The sequence below is a fragment of the Hypanus sabinus genome, chromosome 21 (genome assembly GCF_030144855.1).
Source record: "Hypanus sabinus isolate sHypSab1 chromosome 21, sHypSab1.hap1, whole genome shotgun sequence".
NCBI lineage: Eukaryota > Metazoa > Chordata > Chondrichthyes > Myliobatiformes > Dasyatidae > Hypanus > Hypanus sabinus.
In genome coordinates this window covers 18,875,349-18,890,402 of record NC_082726.1, presented here as the reverse complement: position 1 = coordinate 18,890,402, position 15,054 = coordinate 18,875,349, and the positions used below count along the sequence as shown (strand labels likewise).

The 15,054-nt window shown below is 39.5% G+C and overlaps 1 protein-coding gene across 3 annotated transcripts in view; it reads left to right on the top strand.

Moving 5' to 3' along the window:
* Positions 1-15,054, top strand: part of sv2 (synaptic vesicle glycoprotein 2) — a 99,918-nt gene that overhangs the window by 21,551 nt on the left and 63,313 nt on the right. For all 3 annotated transcript variants that reach the window (XM_059946084.1, XM_059946086.1, XM_059946085.1), the window contains 2 exons: positions 427-519; positions 10,307-10,468. In XM_059946084.1, coding sequence (XP_059802067.1) covers positions 427-519; positions 10,307-10,468 — 255 coding nt within the window. The remainder of the gene's footprint in view (positions 1-426; positions 520-10,306; positions 10,469-15,054) is intronic.

Below are 15,054 nucleotides of genomic sequence, written 5' to 3'. Positions count from 1 at the left end.
GGTCATTCTGAGGTAGCATTTTCATTTTCTGATTTTAATTTGGGTTTATTTGCCTATAATGTCTAACTGGGAGTATTTGGTAAAACTGGATTTTCTAGTTACCTGTAAATGGGTATAAATACTCCTGATAACAGTCCATCTCTCTCAGTATCTGCGTTGCTCCTGTATGCTTATTGCATTTGATTACGGCAATAATTCGGTAGACTTCAGCTAGAATTTTTATCTTTGTAGAGATCTGTTGCTTCATCTGGTACCGTGAGCTCTGGAATCTCTTCCCAAATTTCTGCTTTCTTTCCTCCCTTATATTACTTCCGACAACCTCTGAACCTTATCCTTGCATTTCCTTCTGTTTATCTATTGTTGTCTAGTTCCATGTATTTTTGAGTAAAGCCTTTTGTACTGATCTACCTCGAAATTCTTTTACAGGTACAATATTTGAACAGCAGGGATCTGAAATGTCTGTTCTACAGGAGAATGATGAGATTGAGCTGACCTACGAAGAAGCAGTGAAAGAAACTGGTAAGAATTTGAAACATTCACTCCCTCTTGCATATTGTGCCTCATTTGCTCAGTATTTATTTCCTATAATTCTGTGTTTTAGTGACAGTTTGAAACAAACAGTTTTGCTTCTAATGTAATTTTTATTTCTCTCATTCATTGCTACAGCATCATCTTCGAATTAAGTTGTAAAGCAGTGTGTGAGGAAACTTCAGCACTAGTTTTTAGTGGGTCAGCTGCGGTTCTAGGTCAGAGTGCCCACACCATATGCGTATCCAATCTCATTCCTTAAGATATCACTGAATGCTGTCTTGAACTAAACTAAGTCTTAATGTAGTATTTGATTTTCCTGAATCCCCATCTTGAGCACTAGGACTACTGATTTGTTTCTTAAACAGTAACAGTTTGTTTACCTTTAGATATAATAGCTACAAGATTCTCAGACAATACAGAACAGCAATGGATCACAAGAGAAAGGAACAGACGCCGGCCATTTGGCCCATTGAGTCTGCTCCATCACTCCACCATGAGCTAAACTATTCTCCCATCTAGTTCCAATTTCCGGCTTTTCCCCCATATCCCTTGATACCCACAAGATCAGAAGACAAAGGAGCAGAAGTAGGCCATTCTGTTTCTGGTTGGATTGATCAGCCTCCTTTTTTATAATAAAACATTCACAAAGTACTTGAGGTTGTCACGAATTGTCATGCTTTTCAAGTTGAATCAGTCCTATAAGTTGTAGGGTAGCCAGTGTAACCCTATTATTTAAAAAAGGAGAGAGAAAATTCTCAGAATTGTGTACACGTTAGCCTGAGAAAATGCTAGTGTCTATCTTTAAAGATGTAATAGCAGAACACCTGGGAAACCAATATAACAAAATAGCAAATTTCTACACGTCGTGGAGAGCATTCTGACTGGTTGCATCACCGTTTGGGAGGGTAGATCAGAAAAATCTGTAGAGGGCTGCAAGCTCAACCAGCTCCATCACCAGCACTAGCCTTCCCAGCAAAGAGAACATCTTCAAAAGTCCATGCCTCAAAAAGGTGGCAGCTGTGGTTAAGGACCCCCAGCACCCAGGACATGCTCACTTATTACTACCATCAGAGGGGGAGGTACAGGAGCCTGAAGAAACATACTCAACTCTACCAGATTTCTGAACTGACAATGACCAACCCAAGGACACTACCTCACTGTATTTGGTCTCTTTTCGCACTACTGATCTATTTTTTAAAAAATTGTTATTACACTTTTTAGTTTTTTTTAATGTATTGTACTGCTGCTGCAAAACAACAAATTGCTCGGTATACGTCAGTGATGTTAAAACTGATTCCAATTCTGAAAAATAACAAGCTGCTGGAGGGTCTCGGACGGGCCAGGTCGCATCTATGAAGGGAAATGGACAGTCGAAGGTTCAGGTCGAGACACTTCATCTGGACTACTTGGAATACATTGAGAGAATCAGTCGGAGAGGATGGATTCATAAAAAGAATATCATGCTTGACAAATTTACTGGAGTTTTGAGAGGGGAACTAATAAATGAGAGCAAACCATTGGATGTACTGGCACAAATGGATGTAGCGTACCTGGACACTCAGGGGGCTTTTGAAAAGGTCCCATAGAGAAAAAACACTATCCGTCATAGCTCATCAGATAGGGGTAATGTGCTAAAATTAGTAAGTATAGAAAACTGGTTGGCAGACAGGAACAGTATAGGAATAAATTCGACCTTTTCTGAGTGAGAGGCAACGAACAAAGGGATATGCCAGGGTTTAGTACTTGGACAATAACTATTCAAAGCTATGGCATGCTCAAAAATCTTGTTAGCATACAGCATATAGTGCCACCCCTCAACTCTTTAAACAGAGCTCATAATTAAACCTCACCCACTGTCTTTACTGCCAATGAAATAGGGAACGACTTTTTTTTAACAACCCAAGAGCAGTGGGATGTTTTCACAGAAACCATCTCACACCGGCTTGGTGCCAGCTAGATTGCTGTGACATTTGATGATAATGTCTTGAAATCCTTACCGATCTGGTGCACCTATCAGTATTTGGTCAGTAAACGGTTACGGTAACGATATTATTTAGAAATTGTGTTATTTTTAAATAGTCTTTTTAAAAGATTAATATTAATAATTGTTGAACAGGTTTTCTAAAATTTTTCATTCATCTCAATCTGTCTCAGTTACACTTTTATTAATAGTAGAACAAGGAATACACAGAAATAAGCAACAGAGCTAATTTATTTTTCCTTAAAGTCTGTAATTATTGTTACTAATTTATTTATTTAAAGATGCAGCATGCAACAGGCCTTCTGGCCCAGTGAGCCACCTATTTAGTATCCATGAAAGACAGCGCCCAACAGGGTAAACAACCAATAATCAAAAGCTAACACACTGTGCAAGTACAAAGGAAAAAAAGCAATAAGTATCCAAAACATGAGATAAGTAGTGTGTGTGCATTGAAAGTGAGTGCTCTATGTTATCTACGTTTATGGAATTTGGTACTTTTTCTGGATATAAACTTAATTTACATGTGAATTATTTACTATTAATAATTATTCTGATTATTATGATCAAATACCTTTTAATATTGCCAAAAACCATTTTACTTACCTTGGTATCAAAATTACAAAAAATTTTGAAGACCTATATAGGTATAATTTCTTCCCTTTAGTTGAATATACTCAACAGGCGCTTTCTAAATGGTCACCTATGTCAATGTCATTGATAGGTCAAAATGGTTATTCTACTGAAATTTTTATATATATATTTCAAGCAGTTCCCTCTTTTGTTCCAAAAACATTTTTTGATTAAAATAGGTTTTTTGATTTTATCTTATGTTTGGAATAATAAAAGCTCTAGAGTGAATAAACTTTTATTGCAAAAATCAAAAAAAGATGGAGGACTGGCTTTACCAAACTTTATTATTGGGCAATTAATATTCATTATATTACTTTTTGGATTTATGATATAGATGATCAAGATTGCCCTTCATGATTACAGTTGGAGGAAAATTCAGTAATGGGGTTTTCGTTAGCTTCTTTATTAAGAGCTCCTCTTCCGTTTTCACTCTCCAGAATAGGTAGACAAGCTCTTAACCCTATTGTTAAACATACTTTAAAAATCTGGTTTCAATTTCGTAGATTTTTTGAATTAAGTGATTTCTTACTTTCTAGTAATATTTATTCTAACTTCTTTTTTAAACCATCAACTTTGGATAAGGCTTTCTTAACATGGAAAATTAAGGGAATAAAAACTTTTTTTAGATTTGTTTTTACAAGACTGCTAAATGGCTTTTTCACAGTTAATGGATACATGTGATATCTCTAATACACATTTTCTCAGGTACTTACAGGTTAGGAATTTCTTATGTGATTTTTTTTTTTAACCGAACTATCCCTTGGCCTGCTCTCCAAATTTGGCTTATGTTATTTTTCAGTTTAAACCTTTTCAAAAACGATTAATAGCTATCATTTATAAACAGTTAATGAATGCTCGCATGTCGCCTAATGATAGGGTTCAACATACCTGGGAAGTAGAACTTCAACATTCACTCTCAGATAACCAATGGAGTAAAATTAATTATTTAGTCAATAATTCATCTATCTGCGCACATCATATCTTAATTCAGTTTAAGATAGTACACAGGGCCCATATGTCCAAAGATAAACTGACGCATATTTTTCCAAATATAAGCCCTATTTGTGACAGATGTAATGCAGAAATGGCTACTCTAACTCATATGTTTTGGTCATGTGTAAGTTTAAATTATTTTTGGAGGGATGTGTTTGGAATATTATCTAAAGTTATAGATATGGATGTTCAACCTAATTCATTTACAGCAATTTTTGGGGTTATTCCAGAGGAAGCAAGCAAAGTGTCTGCTTCCGCCCAACATGTGATAGCCTTTCAACTTTACTGGCTAGAAGAGCTATTTTGCTACACTGGAAAGAATCTAACCCACCCACTGTTTTCTTTTGCCTCTCCTCCATTATGTCATGTCTAAGCTTGGAGAAAATTAGAAGCTGGACATTTGATACATCCTTTAATTTTGAACAAGTCTGGCGACCTTTTATTCAATATTTTCACATATTTAATTTATTTTTATTTATTTATTTTTCTTTATTCTCTTTGGGGAAAATCCTTATCCATGAAGGTTCGGAGATGACTGGAAGAATGTGTTTTTTTATCTCTCTGTTTTTTCTAATTTTATCCTCAATTGGACTGCCCAATCTTTCTTTTTCTTTCCTTTTTTTCTCTTTCTTTTGTTTTTGTTTTTTTGTTCCAGTTTAGTTAGTGGGGTTTTTCCTTATCAATAAAATTTCCAATCTTTTTTATGATTGTTATGAGGAGTTGTAGTTTTTTTGACCATTGTATATATGACAGTGTAATATTTTACTTATTTGATTTTGATATTATATACTTTTTGTTTTTACTGTTGCTGTTTATATGTCTCTTATATTATCTACTTGTTAAACTCCTCTTTCGATTTGTATATTCTTTATTTGGAAATCAATAAAAAAGATTAAAAAAAAAGAAAGTGAGTGCATAGATTACAGGAACAGCTCAGCGATGGGGCAAGTGAAGTTTTCCCATTGGTTCAAGAGTCTGATGGTTGAGGGGTAACAGCTGTTCCTGAAGCTGTTGATGTGAACCCTGAGGCTTCTATACCTTCGGAATGGCAGCAGCAAAAATAGAACATGACCTGGGTGGTAGGGGTCCGTGATACTGAATGCTGCTTTCCTACTAGAATACTCCATGTAGGTGTACTCAATGGAGGGAAGGGCTTAACCCAATATGGACTGGGCCGTATTCACTACACTTTGTAAGATTTTTCTCTTCACCACACATCTATAGAAGTTTGTCAAAGTATTAGGTGTCATGATGCTTCTTCACGAACTTCTAAGGAAGTAGAGGTGCTGCCATGCTTTCTACATAATTGCTCAGGACAGGTCCTCTGAAATGTCCTGGGCAACCAGGGAATTTAAAGTTGCTGATCCCCCAATGAGGACTGGCTCATGGACCTCTGGTTTCCTCCTCCTGAAGTCAATAATCAGCTTCTTGGTCCTGTTGACGTTGAGTGAGGGGTTGTTGTTGTGGCACCACTCAGCCAGATTCCGTCTCCCTCATATATGCTGATTCAGAAACCCATGCACTTCGCGGAAAGGACGTACAAATTTCTTCTAGGCGGCTTTGGAATTGAGCTCCGAACTATAATAGCATTGTGCTAGGCACTGTGCTACTGTGGTGCCCCAATGATTAACTCATTAATCAGTGATAATCTCTGCTCAAAATTACCACAGCCAAGTGAGAATTATTTTTTTTTGAAGATTACTTTTGACCACATGCACTCAAAACAGTTTGCCACCTCTAATTTATATGATGGAATTAAATATAATATCTTCATACTTATGATTGACTCAGTGGTGGGTGAGTTTGTGAGCTGGAGGAGAACACAGAGAGCCTCCAGTGTGAATTGGACAAGTTGAGAGAGTGGGCAGTGTAATGTGGATTAATGTGAGGTCAACCACTTTGGCAAAAACAGGAGGGCAGATTATTACTCAAATGGTGAAAGATTGGGAAACGGAGACCCTCAGCTCACCGTGGCTGTCCTTAACCACCATGTTCTGACTGACTAAAACTGAGTCATATGGAAGCTGTATATGGGAAATATAAAATATATATATATATTTGTGCTTTGGCCTTCATTGGAGAGAGGGAGAGTCCAGAGACTATCACTCTCCTGACATGGTATTTTATAGTTTTTCAGCTCAAAAATAACAATCAATGAATAATTACAGTTTCAGTTACTATAATCATTTTCTTAATATTTTGAATGTAGGGAAATTTACAGAATTACATATTCACAATGGTAGCACATCCCAACTAGCACAACCTCTTTGAATATTCAGTACAGGTGTATGTTCCAAATACCTCCGAGCACAAGCTCTAGACATCCAAAATATATCCCTTGGGTTGTGGTGTTGAAGGGTGGCTCCATAAATATACAACTAACCAGAAAGTAAAATGACAAAACAGATCTGTCCTGAACTGTGCATTAAATAACAGGGTTACACCTCTAAGCATGTTCACCTGTTGTCTACCCCACATAGTTTTAATGGGACAGAATCAGGATATCTCACACTCAAATGATTAGTTTCTCTAGCCCCAGAGTGTCATTGGAAGTTAAATTGTGTACAGGTTTTCTCTCCTGAAGACTGGTTCTTATTTTAGTTAATGCTATCCATAATGTCATCATTTCAGAATGATCCCTAACATACCAATCAATAATTAGAGTGCCAAGAGAGCGCAATGCTAGGTCAGAGTTTGGAGTTAAATTCCAGTGTCCTTTAAGAAAATTTGTATGTTTTTCCTCTGTGCACGCGAGTCCGGGTGCTCAGGTTTCCTCCCACAGTCCAAAGACGTCACGGTTAATAAGCTAATTGGTCATTATAAATTGTCCTGTGATTAGTCTAGGGTTGACTTGGTGGGTTGCTGGGCAGCTTGGCAGCTGAAAGGATCTGATCCATGTTGTATCTCTGAATAAATTAAATGAAAGTAAGTAGGAGACACAAGACTTCAGAGTTTGGAATCTGAAGCAACAAACTCGGTGATCCAGCAGAATTTTTGGGAGTGGGGGAAAGGAAATGTCAATATTTTGAGTTAAAACCCTGCATCAAGTCTCGTGAAAGTAGACATTCCAATGCAACAAGTACTTTGTTGGTCTTTGTAAGGGGAGGAATTGAATACAGGAGCAGGATATCTTGCTGCCATTTTGAAACCATATCTTGAATATTGTGCGTAAATTTGGTTCCTTATCACAAGAAAGTTCTTCTCACCTTGGAAGGTGCTTAGTGAAGGTTCACCAGGGATGGTGGGATTGACCTATGAAGTGATGTTTGAAATGACTGGGCTTGTATTTGCTAGAGTTTAGAAAAGTGAGGAGAGGCCGCCCTGAAACTTTAAAATTTATACTAGATACTGATAGACTTGTTACGAATGTGCCACAACTCTGAGGGGCTGAAGGGTACAAATTCTCCTTTTTGAGAATCGCAAGATCGCTATTAATTCGGGTCTGGGACCCAGGAAATGAGAGAGAGACACGCAGAATCCTCAAGGTTTGGAATGTGTCCTGGCCTCAGCGAAACAAAGCCACTGATAACGGCCATTGTCTCTTGGAGACAGAATTGTGTATTGAGTACTGTACTATTCATTGAAGCCCTCAGGGGCTGTTTGAGGGATTGCATCATCCCAACCTGATTGACATCTGAGACCCCGTGAGTAAGGATAAAAGAGGGTCTGGGGAACAACCCCTTTAGACGCACCAGGAGAAACGCTAGAAATCCCGTGACAGCGTTTAATAGCGACAGCCAGTGGGGCTCATGTGCGTCCTTCCCTTGCCTGGGATTGGCGGCCTCACCACTGAAGAATGGCTTTAGCTAAAGGAGAGGCCACAAGTGAACGGCCACACCAATGGGACTCCCAGTGGATCGAAATCATAAAAAGGAAAGCCGGCAAGTTTCTAAAAAATCTCTCTCTCTCCAACAAAAGGCTGCAGCCTGAATGAACTGAGTGACTTTTATATTTCCATCGGACAATACATTTATCTCCTAGACAACGATAGAGCTTATTGATTATTATTATACCCGCACTTTTAGATTTAGTATTGACGATGTATATTATCTGTATGTTTGCATTGATATTATTTTTGTGTATTTTTACTAATAAATACTGTTAAAAATAGTACCATCAGACTTCAACGGACCTCTCTATCTTTGCTGGTAAGTGACCCAGTTACGGGGTTCGTAACAGACTTTAGACTAGATACTAAGAAGGGAAGATGGTTGGGGTCCAGAACCAGGGATCACAGCCTAAAGAAATGAATTAAGCCATGCAGTACTGAGATGAAGAGAAATTGCTTCACCCAAAGAATGATGAAGCTATGGAATCTTGTACAGAGGGCACCTGAGGCCAAATCTTTAAATATATTTCAGAAGGGGTAAATGACAAAAGAGCGAAGATATAATGAGAAAATGGGAAGAGGGTTGATCAGCCATAATTGCCCCTAAAGTCTATGGAAACCTTGGTTGAAGTGCCATGTTTTTAAAGAATATATTAAAAGTGCACTGAGACCTAAGCAGGTGAAATTGGAATTCCAGAACATGGGTGTTCGGCAACTGAAGGTTCTCATCATTTTCAGTATGTGTTGTGTCGTATGACATGGATGATCATGGTCTTCCCTGTCTTTTGACACTCTTCATGCTGTTCTTATTCCTTTCTCTATCCATGACCGTGATTGTTCTTGGCAAATTTTTCTATAGAAGTGGTTCGCCATTGTCGCATTCTGGGCAGTGTCTTTACAAGACAGGTGACCCCCAACCATTATCAATACCCTTCAGAGATTGTCTGCCTGGCATCAGTGGTTGTAGAATCAGGAATTGTGATACCCACCACCTGCTCCGATGGTTTCTGGTGACACTGATGGGGTGGGGCTAAGCAGGTGTTACCCCTTGCCCAAGGGTGACCAGCAAGCTAGCGGAGGGAAGGGTCGCGGTACACCTCCTTTGGTAAAGATAGATCTCCACCCACCTTTCAACTGAAGGTACAATAAGCAAACTTACAATAATTTACAATAAAGGTACAATAATTTTATAAAACCAGGATACTTGTGGCTAGATCTGGAGGACAGCATGTATCTTAGAGGAATGGAGGAGGGTGAAGAAATTTGTCATCTGTTATTTATGGTCTTGCTCATTCCACCATTAAATATTTTAGACTACTACTTCATCACTGCCTTTATCATAAAAAATCTTATTCATATGCTCAAATTCTTCTTCTATTTCATTCCCCCATTCCTAGCTTGTTCTGAAATTACCTACTCCTATCTTGCAACTTCCTGACATCTGTGCATTCTTCTGACTCTGGTCTCCTGTTAGTTCCCACTGCCATTGTTTCATCTGCCTTGGCCCCAAGCTCTGGAATTCTTACCCACACCTGCATCCTTTAAGACACTTCTAAAGGATGACCTCATTTACTGATCTTAATATTGGATTCATCTTAATATTTTCCTCCTTTTGTCTACGTTGGTTTACTTTTCTCTCCTTTCAGTAGTGCAGGGCTTTTTAAAAGCTGATCTTATAAATGCAGATTGTTACAAAGCTCTGCTGCAGGGGAGTACATCAGTCAATGAAGTAAAACCCTGGTCAACATTTTGAGACTAGGAAGTCTTTACTACAATGAAATATGAGAGCAAAAAAGAACAAACTGCTGGAGGAGTGACCCAGAGAATGCTGGAGGAACTCAGCAGGGCAGGCGTGGTCTACGGAGGGAAATGGGCAGATGAAATTTTGGGTCAAGACTGTCCAGATGAAGAGTCTTGACTTGAAACATCGATTATCCATTTCCTTCCATAGATGATGTCTGTCCCGCTGAGTTCCTCCAGTCCTTTTATGCGTTACTGCAGATTCCAGTATCTAAGGTCTTCTGTGTCTCCAACTGCAGGAGCAATTCAGTGGGTCAGGCAGCATCTGTGGACGCAAAGGGATAGTCAACGTTTCAACTCAAGGCCCAGCAGCTGGATTTTGGTGTAGGGTCTTGATCAGAAGTATCAAATACCCCTTTGTCTCCACAGATGCTGCCTGACCCGTTGAGTTCGTCCAGGTGTTTTTGCTCCATTCTATAGCATCTACAATCTCTTGGCTCCAATAAATCACAAGAGTTGAGCTGACTGAGGCATTGAATATTCTTTTCCTGTGTTCCGTGCATTAATTCTGTTGGAGAATTTATTTAAAATTTGTTTTTCAGGTTTCGGAATGTTCCACATGTTGCTGTTAATCATCTGTGGTTGGGCAAATGCCAGTGATGCCGTTGAAATTCTGTGCGTGTCCTTCTTGCTTCCTACTGCCCGGTGTGATCTTCATCTCAACACAGCAGATATGGGCTGGCTTACTGCAAGCATCTTCCTGGGTAATTTTAACACGTTTGCCTATTGTGCTTAATTTGATACCAACTCCAGGTCTATGCCAAGCTGATAATCAGCAGTGGGAGGGGAAATACTCACCGGTCTCACTTACACCCTCAGTGTATCAGGAGGTGCTTTACAGTCAATGAAATACTTTTCAAATTGCAATGTAAGAAATACAACAATACATTTCTGCATATCGTCATAGAACACTACAGCACCGAAACAGGCACTTCAGTCCATGTACTCTATGCCGAACTATTTCCATTGCCCTGCACCTGGACCAAAGGCCTCCATATCCTCCCATTCACATACTTGTCCATACTTCCCTTAAATGTTGAAATCAAACTTGTATCCATCACTTTCGCTGCAGCTCATTCCACACTCTCAGCAACCTCTGAGTGAAGATGTTCCTCAAACATTTTACCTTTCAACCTTAACTCATGACCTCTAGTTCTAGTCTCCCCCAACCTCAGTGGAAAAAGCCTGCTTGTGTTTACCCTATCTATACCGCTCATGATTTTGTATAACTATCAAATGTTCCCTTATTTTTCTATGCTCTAGGGAATAAAATCCTAACGTATTCAATCTTTCCCTATAACTCAGGTCTTCAAGTCCCTGCCAAATCCTTGTAACTTTCTCTGTACTTTTTCAATAACATTGATATCTTTTCTGTAGGTAGATGACCGAACTGCAGACAATACTGCAAATTAGGCCTCACCGACATCTTGTACAACATCAACACGACATCCCAACTCTTGTACTCAGTATTCTGATTTACGAAGGCTGATGTGCCAGAAGCTCTGTTTACAACCTGTGACACTACCTTCAAGGAATGTGTATCTCCTGATCCCTCTGTTCTGCGCAGACCTCAGTGTCTTGATGAGTTTCAGAGAGCACAGGAACCAGGGCCCTGGTGAAGTTCGGGGATCATAGAAAGTGTCACCAATGACATAGTGCCCAAGTATCAGAATTTCCAAATACTGTAGTTGGATAGCAAATTATTGCAATGTTACTAAACATGCTAAAGATAAGGTTATATTACTGATCCCGGGCTTCCAATCAGAGAAGTAGACTGCCATAAAACCTTTTCACTTCCTTCACTAAGCCAATTTAGGATCCAACTTAGACCCTACTCTTTTGGACCAGTCACCCATGTGGGGCCAATTGCTCTGTCCTTGCCAATACACTTATTATCTCGTTAACAATTTTTGCTTTGGTCCATAAGACATAGGAGCAGAGTTAGGCCATTTGGCGAGTCAGGTCTGCTCTGCCATTCAATCATGGCTGATTTACTTTGCCTCTCAACTCCATTCCCCGTCTTCTCCCCCAACCTTTGATGTCCTTATTTGTCAAGAACTTCTCATCTTCCGCTTTGAGTATACTCAATGAATTGGCAATGAATTCCACAGATTCACCACACTCTGTCCAAAGAAATTCCTCTTCATCTCTGTTCTAAAGAGGTTGTGCCCTCTGGTCCTAGACTTCCCTCATTACTGGAAGCATCCTCTCCACATCCACTGTATCTCAGGATTTCAATATTCAGTAGATTTTTTGATGCCAGTGATGTGCTTGGAAATGGGTTATTGTTGAATGTCAGATGTGCAGCATGTTTCCACAGGCTAATGCGTACTGCTGTTTGTTTGAGAGTTATCGTTTGGCTAGGACTCTATGGAGTATTCAGTCTCTTGGTGTTTGAAGTGGTGCCTGAAGGCCACAGGAGAGGAGAGCTAGGACTCTCACTTACTACTGATGCACACACTCATGCTGTCATTCATGATGATCATTCGAAGTGACACTAATGTAGCAGGAAGGGTTCACTGACCATAAAGGGGAAACAAACAATGTTTTGTTTTCTTTTGTACAAAACCCTGGTTAGAGGGCAGCCATTAGACAGAAATGACACTTTTACATAGAACAGTACACACAGGAGTAGACCCTTTTGCTTATAATGCTGGTGACAGTCTACCTTATTTATTTCTCTCATAATTTCAGGTCTTGCTCTGCCTTAGACTCCAGAGAAAACAACCCAAGTTTCTTCAACCTGTCCTTACAGTTCACGCCCTCCAATCCAGGCAATATCCCTTGGTAAATCTGTCCTGCACTCTCTCCAAAGCCTCCATATCTTTCATGTAATGGGGTCATTAGAATTTTACATATTGTTTACATCACATTGCCAGCTACATGTGTCTAGTGATAGATTAGCTTACTGGAATGACACATCTCGCCCAGCTTCTGAGTGTGGTATTAATTTCCAATCCCATCAATATCAAACCCTTTGTGAAAGTCAACAGCACTAAGCCAATAGTACATTTTGCAAACATGTTTGATTACACGATCAATTGATGAAATTTATTATCTCAAAATCATACAACGCAGGGTGCAACCTCCATGATAAATTTGTCCAAATTGTTGTAAATCAAATTCCCTTTAGTGAATTTGTTCCAATTGCAGTCTGATAGATTCCAGATTATAACTCACTGCAGAATAAGTTTAGCCAATTGTTCACTGGTTTTTATTGCTAGTTCTCCCAAACCCTCTGGTCATCTGTTCTGTGTTCCTCAGTTCCATTTTGAATACCAGATTTAGAACATTTGGATTAAATTTCTCATTGGCCTTCACTGTTTCTTGTAACTCTTTTATTTTTGAAGGCCCTCTTTCCCGTCAATCAAAATGCAAAACAAACTGCAGATGCTGAAAATCTGAAAATACTCAGCAGGTTGGGTAACGTTCGTAGAGACAGAGGATATCTTGGATTGATAACCCTTCTTAGAATTTTTCTTCTAGTTCTGATAGGAAGATCACATTGTTCTGAAATGATAACTCTGCCTCTCTTCCTCCACAATGCCACCTGACTTGCTGAGGCATCTTTCCTCCAGTGTAACTCCTCTCCGCAATGCCTTGCATTCTTTATTTCGAAAAAGTTGAAATCTGAAGTTAGAAGAAAAGTGGAAAAAAATAGAATCGTTATAAAATCTGTGAGGGAAACAATGGGTTTCAGTATTCAGTGTGTTGCAGCTTTTTTCAGGGATGCTGCATTCTCTTACCAGATGCTAGCAATTCCTTTAAGCTGTGTGTGGAAGGTTACTGATCTAATTAGTACTTTTTATTGATGCTCTTGATGGTAACATTTCTTGTTGTTTGTCAGCTAGATGTACATCACTTAAGTCAAAACATTATTTGAAGTTAAGTTGGTGGCTCTTTTTCATTAGAAGAGGCTGGAGGGATGGTGTAAAGAATTGGAACAATGGGTGGAAACTGGTTTGGAATAGCTGCTGTATCCTTGGGGTTGTATAAACAGTGAAGTGCTTGCATCCTATGCAATACGATCCATTTTTCAAGCAATTTCTTTAAACAACGGATTTCTAACATAGGAACAGGCTCTTCCACCCACAATGTTGTGCTGAACTAATTAAACATCTAATCAAATGCTTAACTAAACTAATCCCTTCTGCTTACACGATGTCATATCCATCCTTTCTCTGCCCATTCCTGTGCCTATCCAAGGGCATCTTAAATGCCTCTGCTGTATTTGTCTCCGCTACAGCCCCCCTCACCCCCAGCAGTACCTTCCAGGCACCGCCACTCTGTGCTTTTAAAATGCACGTCATCTCTTTTGAACTTCATCCCTCTATCAGATATTTCTTCTTGTTTTACGGCGGTTGGCACTCAGCTTAATGGTGCATTACCGCCACCTTGTGCTCCGGAGTGTGGATCAGACGATAGACTTACATTCTAAATCCCTTCACTCATATTCTCATTCATATTCCCTCTTCTCACCCCTTCATACACACACACACATACCCATCTACACTTTATCCTTCCTTCTTTGGCCATTCCTATTCCTGCTTATCCATCATATCCTATATAAAAAAAACTGTATCCCTTAAGAAAGCTCGAAGTACCCTGACCTGTGCTCTCAGATATTTCAACCCTGAGAAAAAGATTACTGGCTGTCTATCTGTACCTCTTATAAACTTATGTCAGATTTCGCTTCAGCCTCTGCTGCTCCAGAGAAAAGAACCTCGGTTTGTCCAGCCTCTGCTTACAGCAATGTGCCCTCTAATCTGGACTTCATCTTGGCAAACCTCTTCTGCACGGTCTCCAAAGCCTCCATATCCTTCTTGTGGTTGGGTGACCAGAACCGAGTACAGTAGTCCAGACACAGCCTAACTAGAGTTTTACAAATCTGCAGCGTAACTTCCTGACTCTTGAACTCATTGCCTCAACTAATAAAGGCAAATATACCTAATCCCTTTGCCATCCTATGAGCCAGTGCAGATACTTCCACTGTTTGTTCCAGTTATGGAATTGGATCCCAAGATCCCTCTATATCGGGGTCCCCAACCTTTTATTTTATGTTGTGGAACCTTCCATTAACTGAGGGGTCCATGGATCCCAGTTTGGGAGCCCCTGCTCTATATTAACACCTTTAAGCACCTTGCCTTTAGCAATGTACTGTCCCTTTGCATGTGATCTTCCAAAAGCAACACTTCACATTTGGCGAGATTAAACTCAGTCTGCTATCTCTCCTCGCCGTCTGCAACCAATCAATATCCTGCTGTTTCCTTTTTAAATATTTATCCATATG